This window comes from Salvelinus namaycush, chromosome 34 (genome assembly GCF_016432855.1).
Source record: "Salvelinus namaycush isolate Seneca chromosome 34, SaNama_1.0, whole genome shotgun sequence".
In the NCBI taxonomy this organism is placed as follows: Eukaryota; Metazoa; Chordata; class Actinopteri; order Salmoniformes; family Salmonidae; genus Salvelinus; species Salvelinus namaycush.
Genome location: NC_052340.1, coordinates 34,398,409 through 34,416,211, shown reverse-complemented (window position 1 = coordinate 34,416,211; position 17,803 = coordinate 34,398,409). Strand labels below are relative to the sequence as shown.

At 47.1% G+C, this 17,803-nt stretch overlaps 1 protein-coding gene across 1 annotated transcript in view; it reads left to right on the top strand.

Moving 5' to 3' along the window:
• LOC120028622 (phosphatidylinositol 4,5-bisphosphate 3-kinase catalytic subunit beta isoform-like) overlaps window positions 1-17,803 on the top strand; it is a 69,026-nt gene that overhangs the window by 34,098 nt on the left and 17,125 nt on the right. Inside the window, exons 3-4 of the mRNA XM_038973836.1 lie at window positions 8,946-9,132; window positions 15,445-15,673. Coding sequence (XP_038829764.1) covers window positions 8,980-9,132; window positions 15,445-15,673 — 382 coding nt within the window. The 5' untranslated portion in view covers window positions 8,946-8,979. The remainder of the gene's footprint in view (window positions 1-8,945; window positions 9,133-15,444; window positions 15,674-17,803) is intronic.

Sequence of the window (17,803 nt, the reverse complement as noted above, 5' to 3'; positions counted from 1 at the left end):
CTGTCAGTAGAGGATGCCTGGTTATTCTTTAAAAGTGCCTTCCTCACCATCTTAAATAAGCATGCTCCATTCAAAAAATGTAGAACTAGGAATAGATATTGCCCTTGGTTCACTTCAGACCTGTCTGCCCTCGACCAGCACAAAAACATCCTGTGGCGTTCTGCATTAGCATCGAATAGCCCCCGTGATATGCAACTTTTCATGGAAGTTAGGAACCAATATACACAGGCAGTTAGGAAAGCTAAGGCTAGCTTTTTCAAACAGAAATTTGCATCCTGTAGTACAAACTCAAAGTTCTGGGACACTGTAAAGTCCATGGAGAATAAGAGCACCTCCTCTCAGCTGCCCACTGCACTGAGGCTAGGAAACACTGTCACTACTGATAAATCCAAAATAATTGAGAATTTCAATAAGCATTTTTCTACGACTGGCCATGCTTTCCACCTGGCTACCCCTACCCCGGTCAACAGCCCTGCGCTCCCCACAGCAACTCGCCCAAACCTCCCCCACTTCTCCTACACCCAAATCCAGATAGCTGATGTTCTGAAAGAGCTGCAAAATCTGGACCCCTACAAATCAGCCGGGCTAGACAATCTGGACCATCTTTCTAAAACTATCTGCCGAAATTATTGCAACCCCTATTACTAACCTGTTCAACCTCTCTTTCCTATCGTCTGAGAATCCCATAGATTGGAAAGCTGCTGCGGTCATCCCCCTCTTCAAAGGGGGAGACACTCTAGACCCAAACTGCTACAGACCTATATCTATTCTACCCTGCCTTTCTAAGGTCTTTGAAAGCTAAGTTAACAAACAGAGTACCGTCCATTTCTAATCTCACTGTACCTTCTCCGCTATGCAATCTGGTTTCAGGGCTGGTCATGGGTGCACCTCAGCGACGCTCAAGGTCCTAAACGATATCATAACCGCCATCGATAAGAGACATTACTGTGCAGCCGTATTCATCGACCTGGCTAAGGCTTTCGACTCTGTCAATCACCACATTCTTATTGGCAGACTCAACAGTCTTGGTTTCTCAAATGATTTCCTCGCTTGGTTCACCAAATACTTCTCCGATAGAGTTCAATATGTCAAATTGGAGGGCCTGTTGTCCGGACCTCTGGCAGTCTCTATGGGGGTGCCACAGGGTTCAATTCTCGGGCCGACTCTCTTCTCTGTATACATTAATGATGTCGCTCTCGCTGCTGGTGATTCTTTGATCCACCTTTACGCAGACGACACCATTCTGTATACCTCTGGCCCTTCGTTGGACGCTGTGTTAACATTTTACATTTTAGTCATTTAGCAGACGCTCTTATCCAGAGCGACTTACAGTAGAGTGCATACATTTTTTATTACATTTTACATACTGAGACAAGGATATCCCTACCGGCCAAACCCTCCCTAACCCGGACGACGCTATGCCAATTGTGCGTCGCCCCACGGACCTCCCGGTTGCGGCCGGCTGCGACAGAGCCTGGGCGCGAACCCAGCCCAGCCTGGGCGCGAACCCAGAGACTCTGGTGGCGCAGCTAGCACTGCGATGCAGTGCCCTAGACCACTGCGCCACCCGGGAGGCGCCTAACCTCCAGATGAGCTTCAATGCCATAACTCTCCTTCCGTGGCCTCCAACTGCTCTTAAATGTTTGTAAAACTAAATTCATGCTCTTCAACCGATCGCTGCCCGCAACTGTCCTCCCGTCCAGCATCACCACTCTGGACGGTTCTGACTAGACTGGTTAGACTGTAAACTCTCCTTCCAGACTCACATTAAACATCTCCAATCCAAAATTAAATTTAGAATCGGCTTCCTATTTCGCAACAAAGCATCCTTCACTCATGCTGCCAAACATACCCTCGTAAAACTGACCATCCTACCGATCCTTGACTTCGGCGATGTCATTTACAAAATAGCCTCCAACACTACTCAACAAATTGGATGCAGTCTATCACAGTGGCATCTGTTTTGTCACCAAAGCCCCATATACTACCCACCACTGCGACCTGTATGCTCTCGTTGGCTGGCCCTCGCTTCATACTTGTTGCCAAATTCACTGGCTCCAGGTCATCTACAAGTCTCTGCTAGGTAAAGCCCTGCCTTATCTCAGCTCACGGGTCACCATAGCAGCACCCACCCGTCACCCCCAAAGCCAAATCTTCCTTTGGCCGCGTCTCCTTCCAGTTCTCTGCTGCCAATGACTGGAACGAGCTGCAAAAATCTCTGAAGCTGGAGACTCATACCTCCCTCACTAGCTTTAAGCACCAGCTGTCAGAGCAGCTCACAGATCACTGCACCTGTACATAGCTCATCTGTAAATAGCCCATCCAATCTACATCATCCCCATACTGTATTTATTTATTTATCTTGCTCCTTTGCACCCCAGTATCATCTTGCACATTCATCTTCTGCACATCCTACCATTCCAGTGATTAATTGCTATATTGTAATTACTTTGCCACCATGGCCTATTTATTGCCTTACCTCTCTTATCCTACCTCATCTGCACATACTGTATATAGACTTTTTATACTGTATTATTGGCTGTATGTTTGTTTATTCCATGTGTAACTCTGTGTTGTTGTATGTGTCGAACTGCTTTGCTTTATCTTGGCCAGGTCGCAGTTGCAAATGAGAACTTGTTCTCAACTAGCCTACCTGGTTAAATATAGGTAAAAATAAAAACTCTCCACCCCATAGCAAAATGGGTAGAATTGCAGGAAATTAGCTTTAAAACTGCACATTTTCAGAAAGCTTGCTTTAAAACTGTGACATTTTCTCTCTACCCCGTGGAAAAATGTGTAGAACTGTAGGAAAATTACTTGAAATCAGATTTTTTGAAGATTTTTTTTGTCGCCCGTCAAGAGGGGAGCCCCTAAAAGGTTTCGCCCACGAAGTGGGTGGGCCTGTCATGCAAAATACGGTCATCTTTTTAGTTAGTTTTTTAATCGTTTAAACAGCTGAATTGTTGCAAAAATCAGCTTTATTTACATAGTGGGGATGAAAATAATGTAATTTTTGCTGTAATCTCTAGAATTAGGTGAATTAGTGTAACAGTATAACTTTAAACCGTCCCCTCGCCCATACCCGGGCGCGAACCAGGGACCCTCTGCACACATCAACAACAGTCACCCACGAAGTGTCGTTACCCATCGCTCCACAAAGGCCGCGGCCCTTGCAGAGCAAGGGGCAACACTACATCTAGGTTTCAGAGCAAGTGACGTAACTGATTGAAACGCTACTAGCGCGTACCCGCTAACTAACTAGCCATTTCACATCCGTTACACTCACCCCCCTTTCAACCTCCTCCTTTTCCGCAGCAACCAGTGATCCAGGTCAACAGCATCAATGTAACAGTATAACTTTAAACCGTCCCCTCGCCCATACCCGGGCGCGAACCAGGGACCCTCTGCACACATCAACAACAGTCACCCACGAAGCGTCGTTACCCATCGCTCCACAAAGTCCGCGGCCCTTGCAGAGCAAGGGGCAACACTACATCTAGGTTTCAGAGCAAGTGACGTAACTGATTGAAACGCTACTAGCGCGTACCCGCTAACTAGCTAGCCATTTCACAGCCGTTACATTAGGTCATCACACCGTTGATATAGCAACGGACGCTAATAGTTTATTGAATCCCATTGTGACGCGGGGGGACACTTTCTGGCATGACAGGCACGCCAACCAAAAGACTAGGGCAGGCCATGCGCATACACACCAATTCTCTGACACACTTAATTTGCCCATTTGCTGTTTCCACAGATATTCTGTGTTTTTATAACTATGTCAAATGTCGACCGCATTATCTACCAAGGGAATTCTCTTCGATTATAATCACAGCCGTATATATTCCCCCCCAAGCAGACACATCGATGGCCCTGAACGAACTTTATCTGACTCTATGTAAACTGGAAACCACACACCCTGAGGCTGCATTCATCGTAGCTAGGGATTTTAACAAGGCTAATCTGAAAACAAAACTCCCTAAATTCTATCAGCATATCGATTGTGCTACCAGGGCTGGTAAAACCCTGGATCATTGTTATTCTAATTTCCGCAACGCATATAAGGCCCTGCCCCGCCCTCCTTTCGGAAAAGCTGACCACGACTCCATTTTGTTGCTTCCAGCCTACAAACAGAAACTAAAACAAGAAGCTCCAGCGCTCCGGTCTGTTCAACGCTGGTCCGACCAATCTGATTCCACGCTTCAAGACTGCTTCGATCACGTGGATTGGGATATGTTCCGCATTGCGTCCAACAACAACATTGACGAATACGCTGATTCGGTGAGCGAGTTCATTAGAAAGTGCATCGGCGACGTAATACCCACAGCAACGATTAAAACATTCCCAAACCAGAAACCGTGGATTGATGGCAGCATTCGCGTGAAACTGAAAGCGCGAACCACTGCTTTTAACCAGGGCAAGGTGACCGGAAACATGACCGAATACAAACAGTGTAGCTATTCCCTCCGCAAGGCAATCAAACAAGCTAAGTGCCAGTATAGAGACAAAGTAGAGTCGCAATTCAACAGCTCAGACATGAGAGGTATGTGGCAGGGTCTACAGTCAATCACGGATTACAAAAAGAAAACCAGCCCCGTCGCGTACCAGGATGTCTTGCTCCCAGACAGACTAAATAACTTTTTTGCTCGCTTTGAGGACAATACAGTGCCACTGACACGGCCCGCTACCAAAACCTGCATGATCTCCTTCACTGCAGCCGAGGTGAGTAAAACATTTAAACGTGTTAACCCTCGCAAGGCTGCAGGCCCAGACGGCATTCCCAGCCGCGTCCTCAGAGCATGCGCAGACCAGCAGGCTGGTGTGTTTACGGACATATTCAATCAATCCTTATCCCAGTCTGCTGTTCCCACATGCTTCAAGAGGGCCACCATTGTTCCTGTTCCCAAGAAAGCTAAGGTAACTGAGCTAAACGACTACCGCCCCGTAGCACTCACTTCCGTCATCATGAAGTGCTTTGAGAGACTAGTCAAGGACCATATCACCTCCACCCTACCTGACACCCTAGACCCACTCCAATTTGCTTACCGACCCAATAGGTCCACAGACGACGCAATCGCAACCACACAGCACACTGCCCTAACCCATCTGGACAAGAGGAATACCTATGTGAGAATGCTGTTCATCGACGACAGCTCAGCATTTAACACCCTGGGTCTCGACCCCGCCCTGTGCAACTGGGTACTGGACTTCCTGACGGGCCGCCCCCAGGTGGTGAGGGTAGGTAACAACATCTCCACCCCGCTGATCCTCAACACTGGGGCCCCACAAGGGTGCGTTCTGAGCCCTCTCCTGTACTCCCTGTTCACCCACGACTGCGTGGCCATGCACGCCTCCAACTCAATCATCAAGTTTGCGGACGACACTACAGTGGTAGGCTTGATTACCAACAACGACGAGACGGCCTACAGGGAGGAGGTGAGAGCCCTCGGAGTGTGGTGTCAGGAAAATAACCTCACACTCAACGTCAACAAAACAAAGGAGATGATTGTGGACTTCAGGAAACAGCAGAGGGAGACCCCCCTATCCACATCGACGGGACAGTAGTGGAGAGGGTAGTAAGTTTTAAGTTCCTCGGTGTACACATCACGGACAAACTGAATTGGTCCACCCACAGAGACAGTGTGGTGAAGAAGGCGCAGCAGCGCCTCTTCAACCTCAGGAGGCTGAATAAATTTGGCTTGTCAACAAAAACACTCACAAACTTTTACAGATGCACAATCGAGAGCATCCTGTCGGGCTGTATCACCGCCTGGAACGGCAGCTGCTCCGCCCGCAACCATAAGGCTTTCCAGAGGGTAGTGAGGTCTGCACAACGCATCACCGGGGGCAAACTACCTGCCCTCCAGGACACCTACACCACCCGATGTCACAGGAAGGCCAAAAAGATCATCAAGGACAACAACCACCCGAGCCACTGCCTGTTCACCCCGCTATCATCCAGAAGGCGAGGTCAGGACAGGTGCATCAAAGCAGGGACCGAGAGACTGAAAAACAGCTTCTATCTCAAGGCCATCAGACTGTTAAACAGCCACCACTAACATTTAGTGGCCGCTGCCAACATACTGACTCAACTCCAGCCACTTTAATAATGGAAATTTATGGAAATTTATGTAAAAATGTATCACTAGCCACTTTTAAACAATGCCACTTAATATAATGTTTACATGCCCTACATTACTCATCTCATATGTATATACTGTACTCTATACCATCTACTGCATCTTGCCTATGCCGTTCTGTACCATCACTCATTCATATATCTTTATGTACATATTCTTTATCCCTTTACACTTGTGTGTATAAGGTAGTAGTTGTGGAATTGTTAGGTTAGATTACTCGTTGGTTATTACTGCATTTTCGGAACTAGAAGCACAAGCATTTCGCTACACTCGCGTTAACATCTGCTAACCATGTATATGTGACAAATAAAATTTGATTTGATTTGGATATGTGAGGTTCTAGTCCCCTCAGGCCTGTCCTCTGTTCTCACACCAGCCCCTCCCCTCACCCCCCGGCCTGTCCTCTGTTCTCACACCAGCCCCTCCCCTCTCCCCGCGGCCTGTCCTCTGTTCTCACACCAGCCCCTCCCCTCTCCCCCCCGGCCTGTCCTCTGTTCTCACACCAGCCCCTCCCCTCTCCCCCCCGGCCTGTCCTCTGTTCTCACACCAGCCCCTCCCCTCACCCCCCGGCCTGTCCTCTGTTCTCACACCAGCCCCTCCCCTCTCCCCCCCGGCCTGTCCTCTGTTCTCACACCAGCCCCTCCCCTCTCCCCCCCGGCCTGTCCTCTGTTCTCACACCAGCCCCTCCCCTCTCCCCCCCGGCCTGTCCTCTGTTCTCACACCAGCCCCTCCCCTCTCCCCCCCGGCCTGTCCTCTGTTCTCACACCAGCCCCTCCCCTCTCCCCCCCGGCCTGTCCTCTGTTCTCACACCAGCCCCTCCCCTCTCCCCCCCGGCCTGTCCTCTGTTCTCACACCAGCCCCTCCCCTCTCCCCCCCGGCCTGTCCTCTGTTCTCACACCAGCCCCTCCCCTCTCCCCCCCGGCCTGTCCTCTGTTCTCACACCAGCCCCTCCCCTCTCCCCCCCGGCCTGTCCTCTGTTCTCACACCAGCCCCTCCCCTCTCCCCCCCGGCCTGTCCTCTGTTCTCACACCAGCCCCTCCCCTCTCCCCCCCGGCCTGTCCTCTGTTCTCACACCAGCCCCTCTCCCCCAGGCCTGTCCTCTGTTCTCACATCAGCTCCCTCTCCCTGTGAAACCTGACCCAGAATCAGACCTCTGGCTGGCTGGCTTCCATCATGCACCTGGTAACCCTGCTCACCTGGAGGGTGTGTGTGTGTGTGTGTGTGTGGCAGTGTGTGGCAGAAGCAGACATGTCAGGCAGCTCCATCCATGCCATAGTATGTCGTTGTACAGCACACCCATTGCAATTGCCGCCAGTCTACTGATGTCCAGTGTGTGTTTCCTCATTGTAGTTGTGACTGTGTCAGACAGACGCACTGTGGTGTCACGTTTCCTTTCATGTTTGTAACTGGGCTCCTCCATGACGTCACCCTCTGGCTTCCTGCATTGTTTGTCTGAGACAGGCGTTCAACTGCACATTTGACGAGGTGCTTAGTAGAGTTGGGGGATATGTACAAAAATCCATGGGACGATGAATTACCTGAATTGATGAGATAACGAGAAATAGAACAATGCGTTTAAACTACTACTACTAGTTTGATGGTTGTATCACCATCAATTGTCATATTAACAATCACCCATATCAGCAAACTTATTTCTTTTCAAACTTCACATTTCTCTAGTATAGGCTACTTATCATAATGAATGACATCAGCAAAATGCCTGCGATAAGTGATCGATATGGTCGCTGTTGATCCTTTTTTGTTTATCGTTCTAGTGCTTAGTTCTACAACTTACCAATGGGTCGGTGTGTGTGTGTGTGTTTACTTAGCCCTGTCTTGATGGCTCAGTAATTGTCTCTCTGAGAGAATGGCCAGTTCTAGTTCAGAGTGTTGAATGGCAGTCAAAGAACAGTTGTATCTGCATAGCTGATCATGTTAAGTGGCCAAGATGGTGGCTCCAAATGGGCATGATCCTGTACTCGCTGCAGAGCCGAAATGGACCCAAGCACTTAACACCATTAGAGACAATGGGGCTGCTGCTTGATTTACTGGCCTAGTGTTATTGAGCCAAAATGGAGATTGAACTGTGGTCTGTTGGAGCACTTAAACACAAGCTCTTTAGGAATAGGACATTACAGAAAGGCAACTGTGAGTGTGGATGGTCTATTGTGGTGAAACACTGAGCCAGAATGGAAACTGGGAAGCATGCGGTTCTTTACCAAAGCTGCTGAAGCACTTACTGTTGTGTGTGTTTGGGCGGTGGTACTTGAACCACCCCCTAAAACCAGAAACATCACATCCGTTACATTTTAGAAGGGAATTTTGAAAACCTGGCAACTCTAGTCCCACACGAACATCCGTCATTGCACACTCACAGGGGGATTTGAGAAATGGCAGCTAAATTTACCTTGACTCCCCGTTTACTTGATAATTGCCTTGGCAACGGCCTCAGGTCCAGGCGAGGGGGGAAACCAGAGCATGTTGTCATGGGTGAGGAGAGAGGTTGGTGACCTTTTTGTTCCTGTGTTTGCTTAGTGGGCATTCCTCTGAGGGCTGGCGCTCACCCAACCATAGCCAGTCTGTCTGTGTTATATAGGGCTCCACCCGGGGGTGAAGATGGAGTATAACAGGCTCCTCAGCCAGACACCATCCAACCTTTAGTCATTAGTAAAGGGCATCAGACTATGCCTGCATCTCAATAGGCCAATAGGAATTGGAAGAAGTCTGAGTTGTGTACCATGCGGTTGTGTGGTTCTTCAGCAGTTCATGGTTACTCCCACTAACGGTCCTCTTTCCTCCTCCCAGGTCCTTATGGTTGAGCTGGGTATTGGTCCCTGCGATGCCTCCCGCCATGACAAACCTCATGGACTTGTGGGCAGCCCACTCCCAGCTGTCTGGAGAGGACCTGGTCACTGTGGACTTCCTGTTACCCACCGGCATCTACATCCAGATGGACGTCCCCAGAGAGGCCACCATACAACACATCAAACTGGTAGGAGAGAGGGGGACAGGGGGTAGGCGCGAGTATGTATGTGTTTTGGGGGAGTGGGTATGTGTTTGTCTTGTGTGTCATTGGAATTATATGATTTTATGATGCTTGTAGGTGTTTTTGCTGGGTTGTCTGTAGTTAACAGGAGTGTCTACTAGAGGTCGACTGATTATGATTTTTCAACGCCGATACCGATTATTGGAGGACCAAAAAAAAAAAGATTTAATCGTCCGATTTGTATTTTTATTTATTTGCAATAATGACAATTACAACAATACTGAATGAACACTTATTTTAACTTAATATAATACATCAATAAAATCAATTTAGCCTCAAATAAATAATGAAACGTGTTCAATTTGGTTTAAATAATGCAAAAACAAAGTGTTGGAGAAGAAAGTAAAAGTGCAATATGTGCCATGTAAGAAAGCTAACGTTTAAGTTCCTTGCTCAGAACATATGAAAGCTGGTGATTCCTTTTAACATGAGTCTTCAATATTCCCAGGTAAGAAGTTTTAGGTTGTAGTTATTATAGGACTATTTCTCTCTATACGATTTGTATTTCATATATCTTTGACTATTGGATGTTCTTATAGACACTTTAGTATTGCCAGTGTAACAGTATAGCTTCCATCCCTCTCCTCGCCGCTACCTGGGCTCGAACCAGGAACACATCGACAACAGCCACCCTCGAAGCAGCGTTACCCATGCAGAGCAAGGGGAACAACTACTCCAAGTCTCAGAGCGAGTGACGTTTGAAACGCTATTAGCGCGCACCCCGCTAACTAGCTAGCCATTTCACATTGGTTACACCAGCCTAATCCTAGGAGTTGATAGGCTTGAAGTCATAAACAGCGCAATGCTTGAAGCATTGCGAAGAGTTGCTGGCAAAACGCACGAAAGTGCTGTTTGAATGAATGCTTACGAGCCTGCTGGTACCTACCATCGCTCAGTCAGACTGCTCTATCAAATCATAGACTTAATTATAACATAATAACACACAGAAATACGAGCCTTAGGTCATTAATATGGTCGAATCCAGAAACTATCATCTCAAAAACAGAACGTTTATTCTTTCAGTGAAATACGGAACCGTTCCATATTTTATCTAATGGGTGGCATCCATCAGTCTAAATATTCCTATTACATTGCACAACCTTCAATGTTATGTCATAATTACGTAAAATTCTGGAAAATTAGTTCGCAATGAGCCAGGCGGCCCAAACTGTTGCATATACTCTGACTCTGCGTGCAATGAACGCAAGAGAAGTGACACAATTTCACCTGTTTAATATTGCCTGCTAACCTGGATTTCTTTTAGCTAAATATGCAGGTTTAAAAATATATACTTCAGTGTATTGATTTTAAGAAAGGCATTGATGTTTATGGTTAGGTACACGTTGGAGCAACGACAGTCCTTTTTCGCGAATGAGCACTGCATCGATTATATGCAACGCAGGACACGCTAGATAAACTAGTAATATCATCAACCATGTGTAGTTATAACTAGTGATTATGATTGATTGATTGTTTGTTTTTTATAAGATAATGCTATGCTAGCTAGCAACTTACCATGGCTTCTTACTGCATTCGCGTAACAGGCGGGCTCCTCGTGGGGCAGGTGGTTTAAAGCGTTGGACTAGTTAACCGTAAGGTTGCAAGATTGAATCTCTGAGCTGACAAAGTAAAAATCTGTCGTTCTGCCCCTGAACGAGGCAGTTAACCCACCGTTCCTAGGCCGTCATTGAAAATAAGAATGTGTTCTTAACTGACTTGCCTAGTTAAATAAAGGTGTAATTTTTTTTTACCCGATTTTCGGTTGTTATGAATTAACAATCGGCCAGGCCATTCCGATTAATCGGTCTACCTCTAGTGTCTATATCCTATGTTTTAATCATTTCAGACAGCAGTCAAATCTGTGCAGTTGCCATTTAGAGCAGCATTGGAAAGTATAGCCTAGAAAAGGCCTACTGTGCATCAAGATGTTTTTCTCATGAATTCAGTACAATTATAATGCTATGGATTTCTATCCACATTGCCTACCCAGCTCTACAGCATCTTCAACCTTACAGACTGTTTTATCTCTTCAATTAGAATCAACCCACAAGCAACACATTAGTTTACAACATTCATTAGTTTAACGCAGATTGGTTAGGATTGTTTTAATGAATGTGTTGACTGGCTGAAGTTCTGGTTCTGAGCCATTGTAAAAGGCCATCATAACAACTCTAGAACAAGCTGTAGACTGCCGTCTCCTCTTCAGTCCAGACAGACGCTGTCTAATGGGTGTTATGACACAGCTGGTGTTTTTCTCTGAGCTGCACTCACTGCATGCAAATAATGCTATGACATCATGCGTGACCCGGCTAGTGGCTAGAGTTTGGGTGAGATGGAGGCCAAAGGTCAGCAATGTAACAATGCACTGTAGTCGTTACCATCATTTAAGGTGTCATATTTCGGTCACAATTAATGTTTTTTTAATGATTTGGGTTTAAAGTGTAAATACTTTGGAGGATGGTATTTTTTTTTTTAACCCTTTGGTGAGATCCCTCTTCCTACTGGCCCTCCCTCCTGGTGTTTTCCTCCAGTCTGAGATGCGCGCAGAGAGAGACCCGCCAGTGCGTGCACGCGCAGAGAGAGACCCGCCAGTGCGTGCGCGCGCAGAGAGAGACCCGCCAGTGCGTGCGCGCGCAGAGAGAGACCGGCCAGTGCGCGCGCCCGCCCGCAGAGAGAGACCGGCCAGTGCGCGCGCCCGCCCGCAGAGAGAGACCGGCCAGTGCGCGCGCCCGCCCGCAGAGAGAGACCGGCCAGTGCGCGCGCGCGCGCAGAGAGAGACCGGCCAGTGCGCGCGCGCGCGCAGAGAGAGACCGGCCAGTGCGCGCGCCCGCCCGCAGAGAGAGACCGGCCAGTGCGCGCGCCCGCCCGCAGAGAGAGACCGGCCAGTGCGCGCGCCCGCCCGCAGAGAGAGACCGGCCAGTGCGCGCGCCCGCCCGCAGAGAGAGACCGGCCAGTGCGCGCGCCCGCCCGCAGAGAGAGACCGGCCAGTGCGCGCGCCCGCCCGCAGAGAGAGACCGGCCAGTGCGCGCGCCCGCCCGCAGAGAGAGACCGGCCAGTGCGCGCGCCCGCCCGCAGAGAGAGACCGGCCAGTGCGCGCGCCCGCCCGCAGAGAGAGACCGGCCAGTGCGCGCGCCCGCCCGCAGAGAGAGACCGGCCAGTGCGCGCGCCCGCCCGCAGAGAGAGACCGGCCAGTGCGCGCGCCCGCCCGCAGAGAGAGACCGGCCAGTGCGCGCGCCCGCCCGCAGAGAGAGACCGGCCAGTGCGCGCGCCCGCCCGCAGAGAGAGACCGGCCAGTGCGCGCGCCCGCCCGCAGAGAGAGACCGGCCAGTGCGCGCGCCCGCCCGCAGAGAGAGACCGGCCAGTGCGCGCCCGCCCGCAGAGAGAGACCGGCCAGTGCGCGCGCCCGCCCGCAGAGAGAGACCGGCCAGTGCGCGCGCCCGCCCGCAGAGAGAGACCGGCCAGTGCGCGCGCCCGCCCGCAGAGAGAGACCGGCCAGTGCGCGCGCCCGCCCGCAGAGAGAGACCAGCCAGTGCGCGCGCCCAGAGAGAGACCAGCCAGCTAAAAATACTTGGATCAGTTATAGAACCCATTGCCCTTTATGGTTGTGAGGTCTGGGGTCCGCTCACCAACCAAGAACTCACAAAATGGGACAAACACCAAATTGAGACTGCATGCAGAATTCTGCTTAAATGTCCTCCATGTACAACATAAAACACCAAATAATTCTTGCAAAGCAGAATTAGGCCGAAATCCAGAAAAGAGCTGTTTAAATTCTACTACCACCTAAAAGGAAGTGATTCCCAAAGCTTCCATAACAAAGCCATCACCTACAGAGAGATGAACCTGGAGAAGAGTCCTCTAAGCAAGCTGGTCCTGGGGCTCTGTTCACAAACACAGAGCCCCAGGACAGCAACACAATTAAACCCCACCAAATCATGAGAAAACAAAAATATAATTATTTCCCATGTGTGAAGTAATTAACAAAACAGAGTAAACTAGAATGCTATTTGGCCCTAAACAGAGAGTATGCAGTGGCAGAATACCTGACCATGTGACTGACCCTAAACAGAGAGTATGCAGTGGCAGAATACCTGACCATGTGACTGACCCTAAACAGAGAGTATGCAGTGGCAGAATACCTGACCATGTGACTGACCCTAAACAGAGAGTATGCAGTGGCAGAATACCTGACCATGTGACTGACCCTAAACAGAGAGTATGCAGTGGCAGAATACCTGACCATGTGACTGACCCTAAACAGAGAGTATGCAGTGGCAGAATACCTGACCACTGTGACTGACCCTAAACAGAGAGTATGCAGTGGCAGAATACCTGACCATGTGACTGACCCTAAACAGAGAGTATGCAGTGGCAGAATACCTGACCATGTGTGACTAAGGAAATCTTTGACTGTACAGACTCAGTGAGCATAGCCTTGCTATTGAGAAAGGCCTCCGAAGGCAGACCAGGCTTTCAAGACAAGACAGACTATGTGTACACTGCCCACAAAATGAGGTGGAAACTGAGCTGCACTTCCTAACCTCCTGCCAAATGTATGACCGTATTTGAGACACATATTTCCCTCAGATTACACAGATCCACAAAGAATTTGAAAAACAAAACTCCCATATCTATTGGGTGGAGTATCACAGTGTGCCATCACAGCAGCAAGATTTGTGACCTGTTGCCACAAGAAAAGGGCAACCAGTGAAGAAGATACACCATTGTAAATACAACCCATATTTATGTTTATTTATTTTCCCTTTTGTACTTTAGCTATTTGCACATCGTTACAACACTGTATATAGACATATGACATTTGAAATGTCTTTTCTTTTGGAACTTTTGAGTCATGTTTACTGTTAATTTTGTTTATTTCACTTTTGTTTATTATATTTTTCACTTATTTTGGCAATGTAGACATATGTTTCGCATGCTAATAAAGCCAATTGGGGGAGGGGGGAGATGTATTTCCCCAACTAAAGATGTTTAGGAGGAGAGACGTCCCCAGACAAAAGGCCTGCCAGCCAGCTAACAACATTAAACCCCACCCAGAGACTGTTTTCTAGACAACACAGTAGCTGGGTGGAGAATAAAAGTGTCTCCCCTGCTCAGACAGGACGTGGGCATGACATTTATCAGGGACACAATGACACACAACCGCTCAGCCGCCATTAGAATACCTAATCTTTCACTTTTATTCTAATATAAGGAAATGTGGCCTGATATTCGTCCTCGACTAGCCAAGAGCACAGGAACCGTTGTGACTTGTACTCAATAAGTGTTTTAGGGAAAAAATGCATTGTTGTTACCTTGCATATCCATCCAATGTGTATGAAATAAAAAATTTACTGAATGTAAGACAAAAATATTGAATAGATACTGTTGAAAGAAATGGTGAAGTTTTAATAAAATGCCTCTTAAGTGAGGCTGTTATTCTGTTGCTTCAAGGTGCTGACTTCTAAGAGGGAGTGTCATTTTAGGTAACAGTAGTGATCATGTGGTCTCTGGATGGCTACACATAGTATGGTGGTTAAATGTGACAGATAATTAGATGTCACACAATGGATAATAACAACAGATTTGTTAAGTAACAGCAATTATTTGTCATGTGAACGTAGTACAGCCAAATGGTAAACAGTAATTCAATCTAGGATGCGGTAAAAGTTGAAAACCGGGAGTATTTTGTTTTAGCCTCTATAGGTTTAAACTTTGTAGGGACTTGGTCTGACTTTATGATCAGTATGTTGGTTGACAGAAGAATGTTGTGGCAAGGGGTTTAACTTGTTTGTCTGAAGGGAGGTGACATGACTCCTTGTCTTCTACTCTGTCCCCATGTTTATCTTCTTAGTGACCTTTTGGCTCAAACACAAACACACCCTGTGACTGCGCAACGGGACATGATTCATGTCCTGATTGGTTTGTGGAAGTATGATTCATGTCCTGATTGGTTTATACAGGACCTGTGTCATGTTTATATTTCCCTGTCATCATCATATGGTTGTTGTTCATCCATTGGTTGTTAGCATTTCAGTCATGCTGATTCTTAGAACTACTGTTGGCTTTAGACTCTGTATTTTTGTGATGCGAGTTATGATGCTATTGGCTAATAATTGAGGTTCCACTTGTTTTTGTAGATCCTGTATTGTAGAGGCTGAGCCTGTCTGTGTCGCCTGTGATCATACAGGTAGATTGTCAACTTGTCTTGCCGTAGTTTCTGTAATAACTCTGTTATCCCCCTCTTCTTCTTCCTCATAGCTCCTATGGAAGCAGGCCCAGTCATACCCCCTGTTCCCTTCTCTGGGGGAGATGGAGGGCCACATGTTTGAGTGTGTGAACCAGGCAGCGGTACACGAGGAGCTGGAGGATGAGACCAGGCGCCTCTGTGACGTCAGGCCCTTCTGGCCCATGCTCAAACTGGTCACACGTAACTGTGGCCGCGCCGAACGCCTACTCGACTCCAAGATCGGCGTGCTCATCGGAAAAGGTGACACCTCACACACACACACTCTCTGACACACACACACACTCTCTGACACACACACACACTCTCTGACACACACACACTCTCTGACACACACACAGACACTCTGACAAACTGATTTTTGACCTATGTGACCTGTGGTTTGAACAGATTAGTGATGTTCCTAGATAGTGATCTCACACACACTCTGCAGACACACCACCACCGGTTAATCTCTGTCTCCAGTATATTGATATCTTTGCCTTGGCTGTCAGATGTGAGTCGTCTTTTCAGATGTTTCATGTCATCATCCCAATATCAGCTGAAGTCAGGCCCATCGGATGCAAAACAATCCGGTGAAAATAGACAGGCTCCTGATGTCTGTTACGTCGTCCGTCACTCAGTATTATCTGTGATGGTGATAAGGCGCTGTGCTGAGTGGAGGCGGCAAGCCAGACCACCACTGTAATGGTAGGGAAGATAACGCCCCTGGGTGGCACGGTCAGTCTATTGAGTTGATGCACACAAAAATAAATATTATTGCACACATATATGCATGCAGGCTTACACACTAGTGATGTGCGGTTTTACTCATTACCCGCGCTCCCCACGGTTATATCCAGGGCGGACGGGTTGAGGGACATTAAAGGTAATTAAATATTGGGTGGCGTACGGGTTGTTTCTCTTTAGTCAATCTGTAAAAACAATTGTATATCTATCTGCTATATTGACATTTTTATTTCATTCTTTTAGGCTATCCTGAGCCTAAGCTTTACGGCTTAACTGTACACGTACCAAATTGGCCTACACAGCCAATCGCCAAATAATGCTTTAGGAACAGGCAGAGATGGTTAACATCAATACAGAGGCAAAATATTTTCTTCTTGAACTGCACTGTTGGTTAAGGGCTTGTAAATTAAGCATTTCACAGTAAAGTCTACACTTGTTGTATTCGGTGCGTGTGACAAAGTTTGATTTTGAAAAAGAACATTGTCGAAGTTTAATTCAATAAGACAAAAGCTGCCGAAAGGAGAGTTGAAAATAAAGAGATGGGAAGGCCGGAAAAGTGATGTTGAGGAAGTAGTTGGTTAAGTGGTAAAAGAGGATGATAGCAGTGCGGCTGTGTGATGATTGTGAGGCGCTATACAAATGTGACAGTAACTAGACAGAGACTTCAAATAGGCCTATGGCACGTCAAGGGAACAGTAGCCTACTATTCAGATGGGTTAAATGGAAACTGGCATCTGGACACTGACTGTAGAATTAAGCATTTCTTGCAGTAAAATGATACACCAAATGTCGGCAACATTTTTACAGGAGTCGAGAAATGTGATTTTCTTTCTGCATCTTGAGGGAATGCAATGCTCAGTTAGCACCTCTACAGATAATATATATCTTCATCATAAAAGCTGATATTTCAACCACATAAAATATGCATCCAAGCTGAACTGAAATCTTATCAGACAAACATTGGGTTGTTTTCACAGCTTTCTTTTTCTTTACAACCAGTCAAATTAATGTTATTTGGACATTTTGCACAGAAAATATTATTGTTGCTGCGTTATTGTATTTTCTCCCTAGCCCCTAAATGTCTTTGCTCCGCCAATGATGACAGAGAGACCTTTACCGACTTCAACTGGATTGAAGTATTCATGCTATTCATGCATCTATCTATTACATTACTCTGTTGAGCAAGGGTTTATTTAGTCTTCATATAGGGGTTTATTTAGTCTTCATATAGAGGTTTATTTAGTCTTCATATAGGGGTTTATTTAGTCTTCATATAGGGGTTTATTTAGTCTTCATATAGGGGTTTATCTAGTCTTCATATAGGGGTTTATTTAGTCTTCATATAGGGGTTTATTTAGTCTTCATATAGGGGGTTATCTAGTCTTCATATAGGGGTTTATTTAGTCTTCATATAGGGGTTTATCTAGTCTTCATATAGAGGTTTATTTAGTCTTCATATAGGGGTTTATCTAGTCTTCATATAGGGGGTTATCTAGTCTTCATATAGGGGTTTATCTAGTCTTCATATAGGGGTTTATCTAGTCTTCATATAGGGGTTTATTTAGTCTTCATATAGGGGTTTATCTAGTCTTCATATAGGGGTTTATTTAGTCTTCATATAGGGGTTTATTTAGTCTTCATATA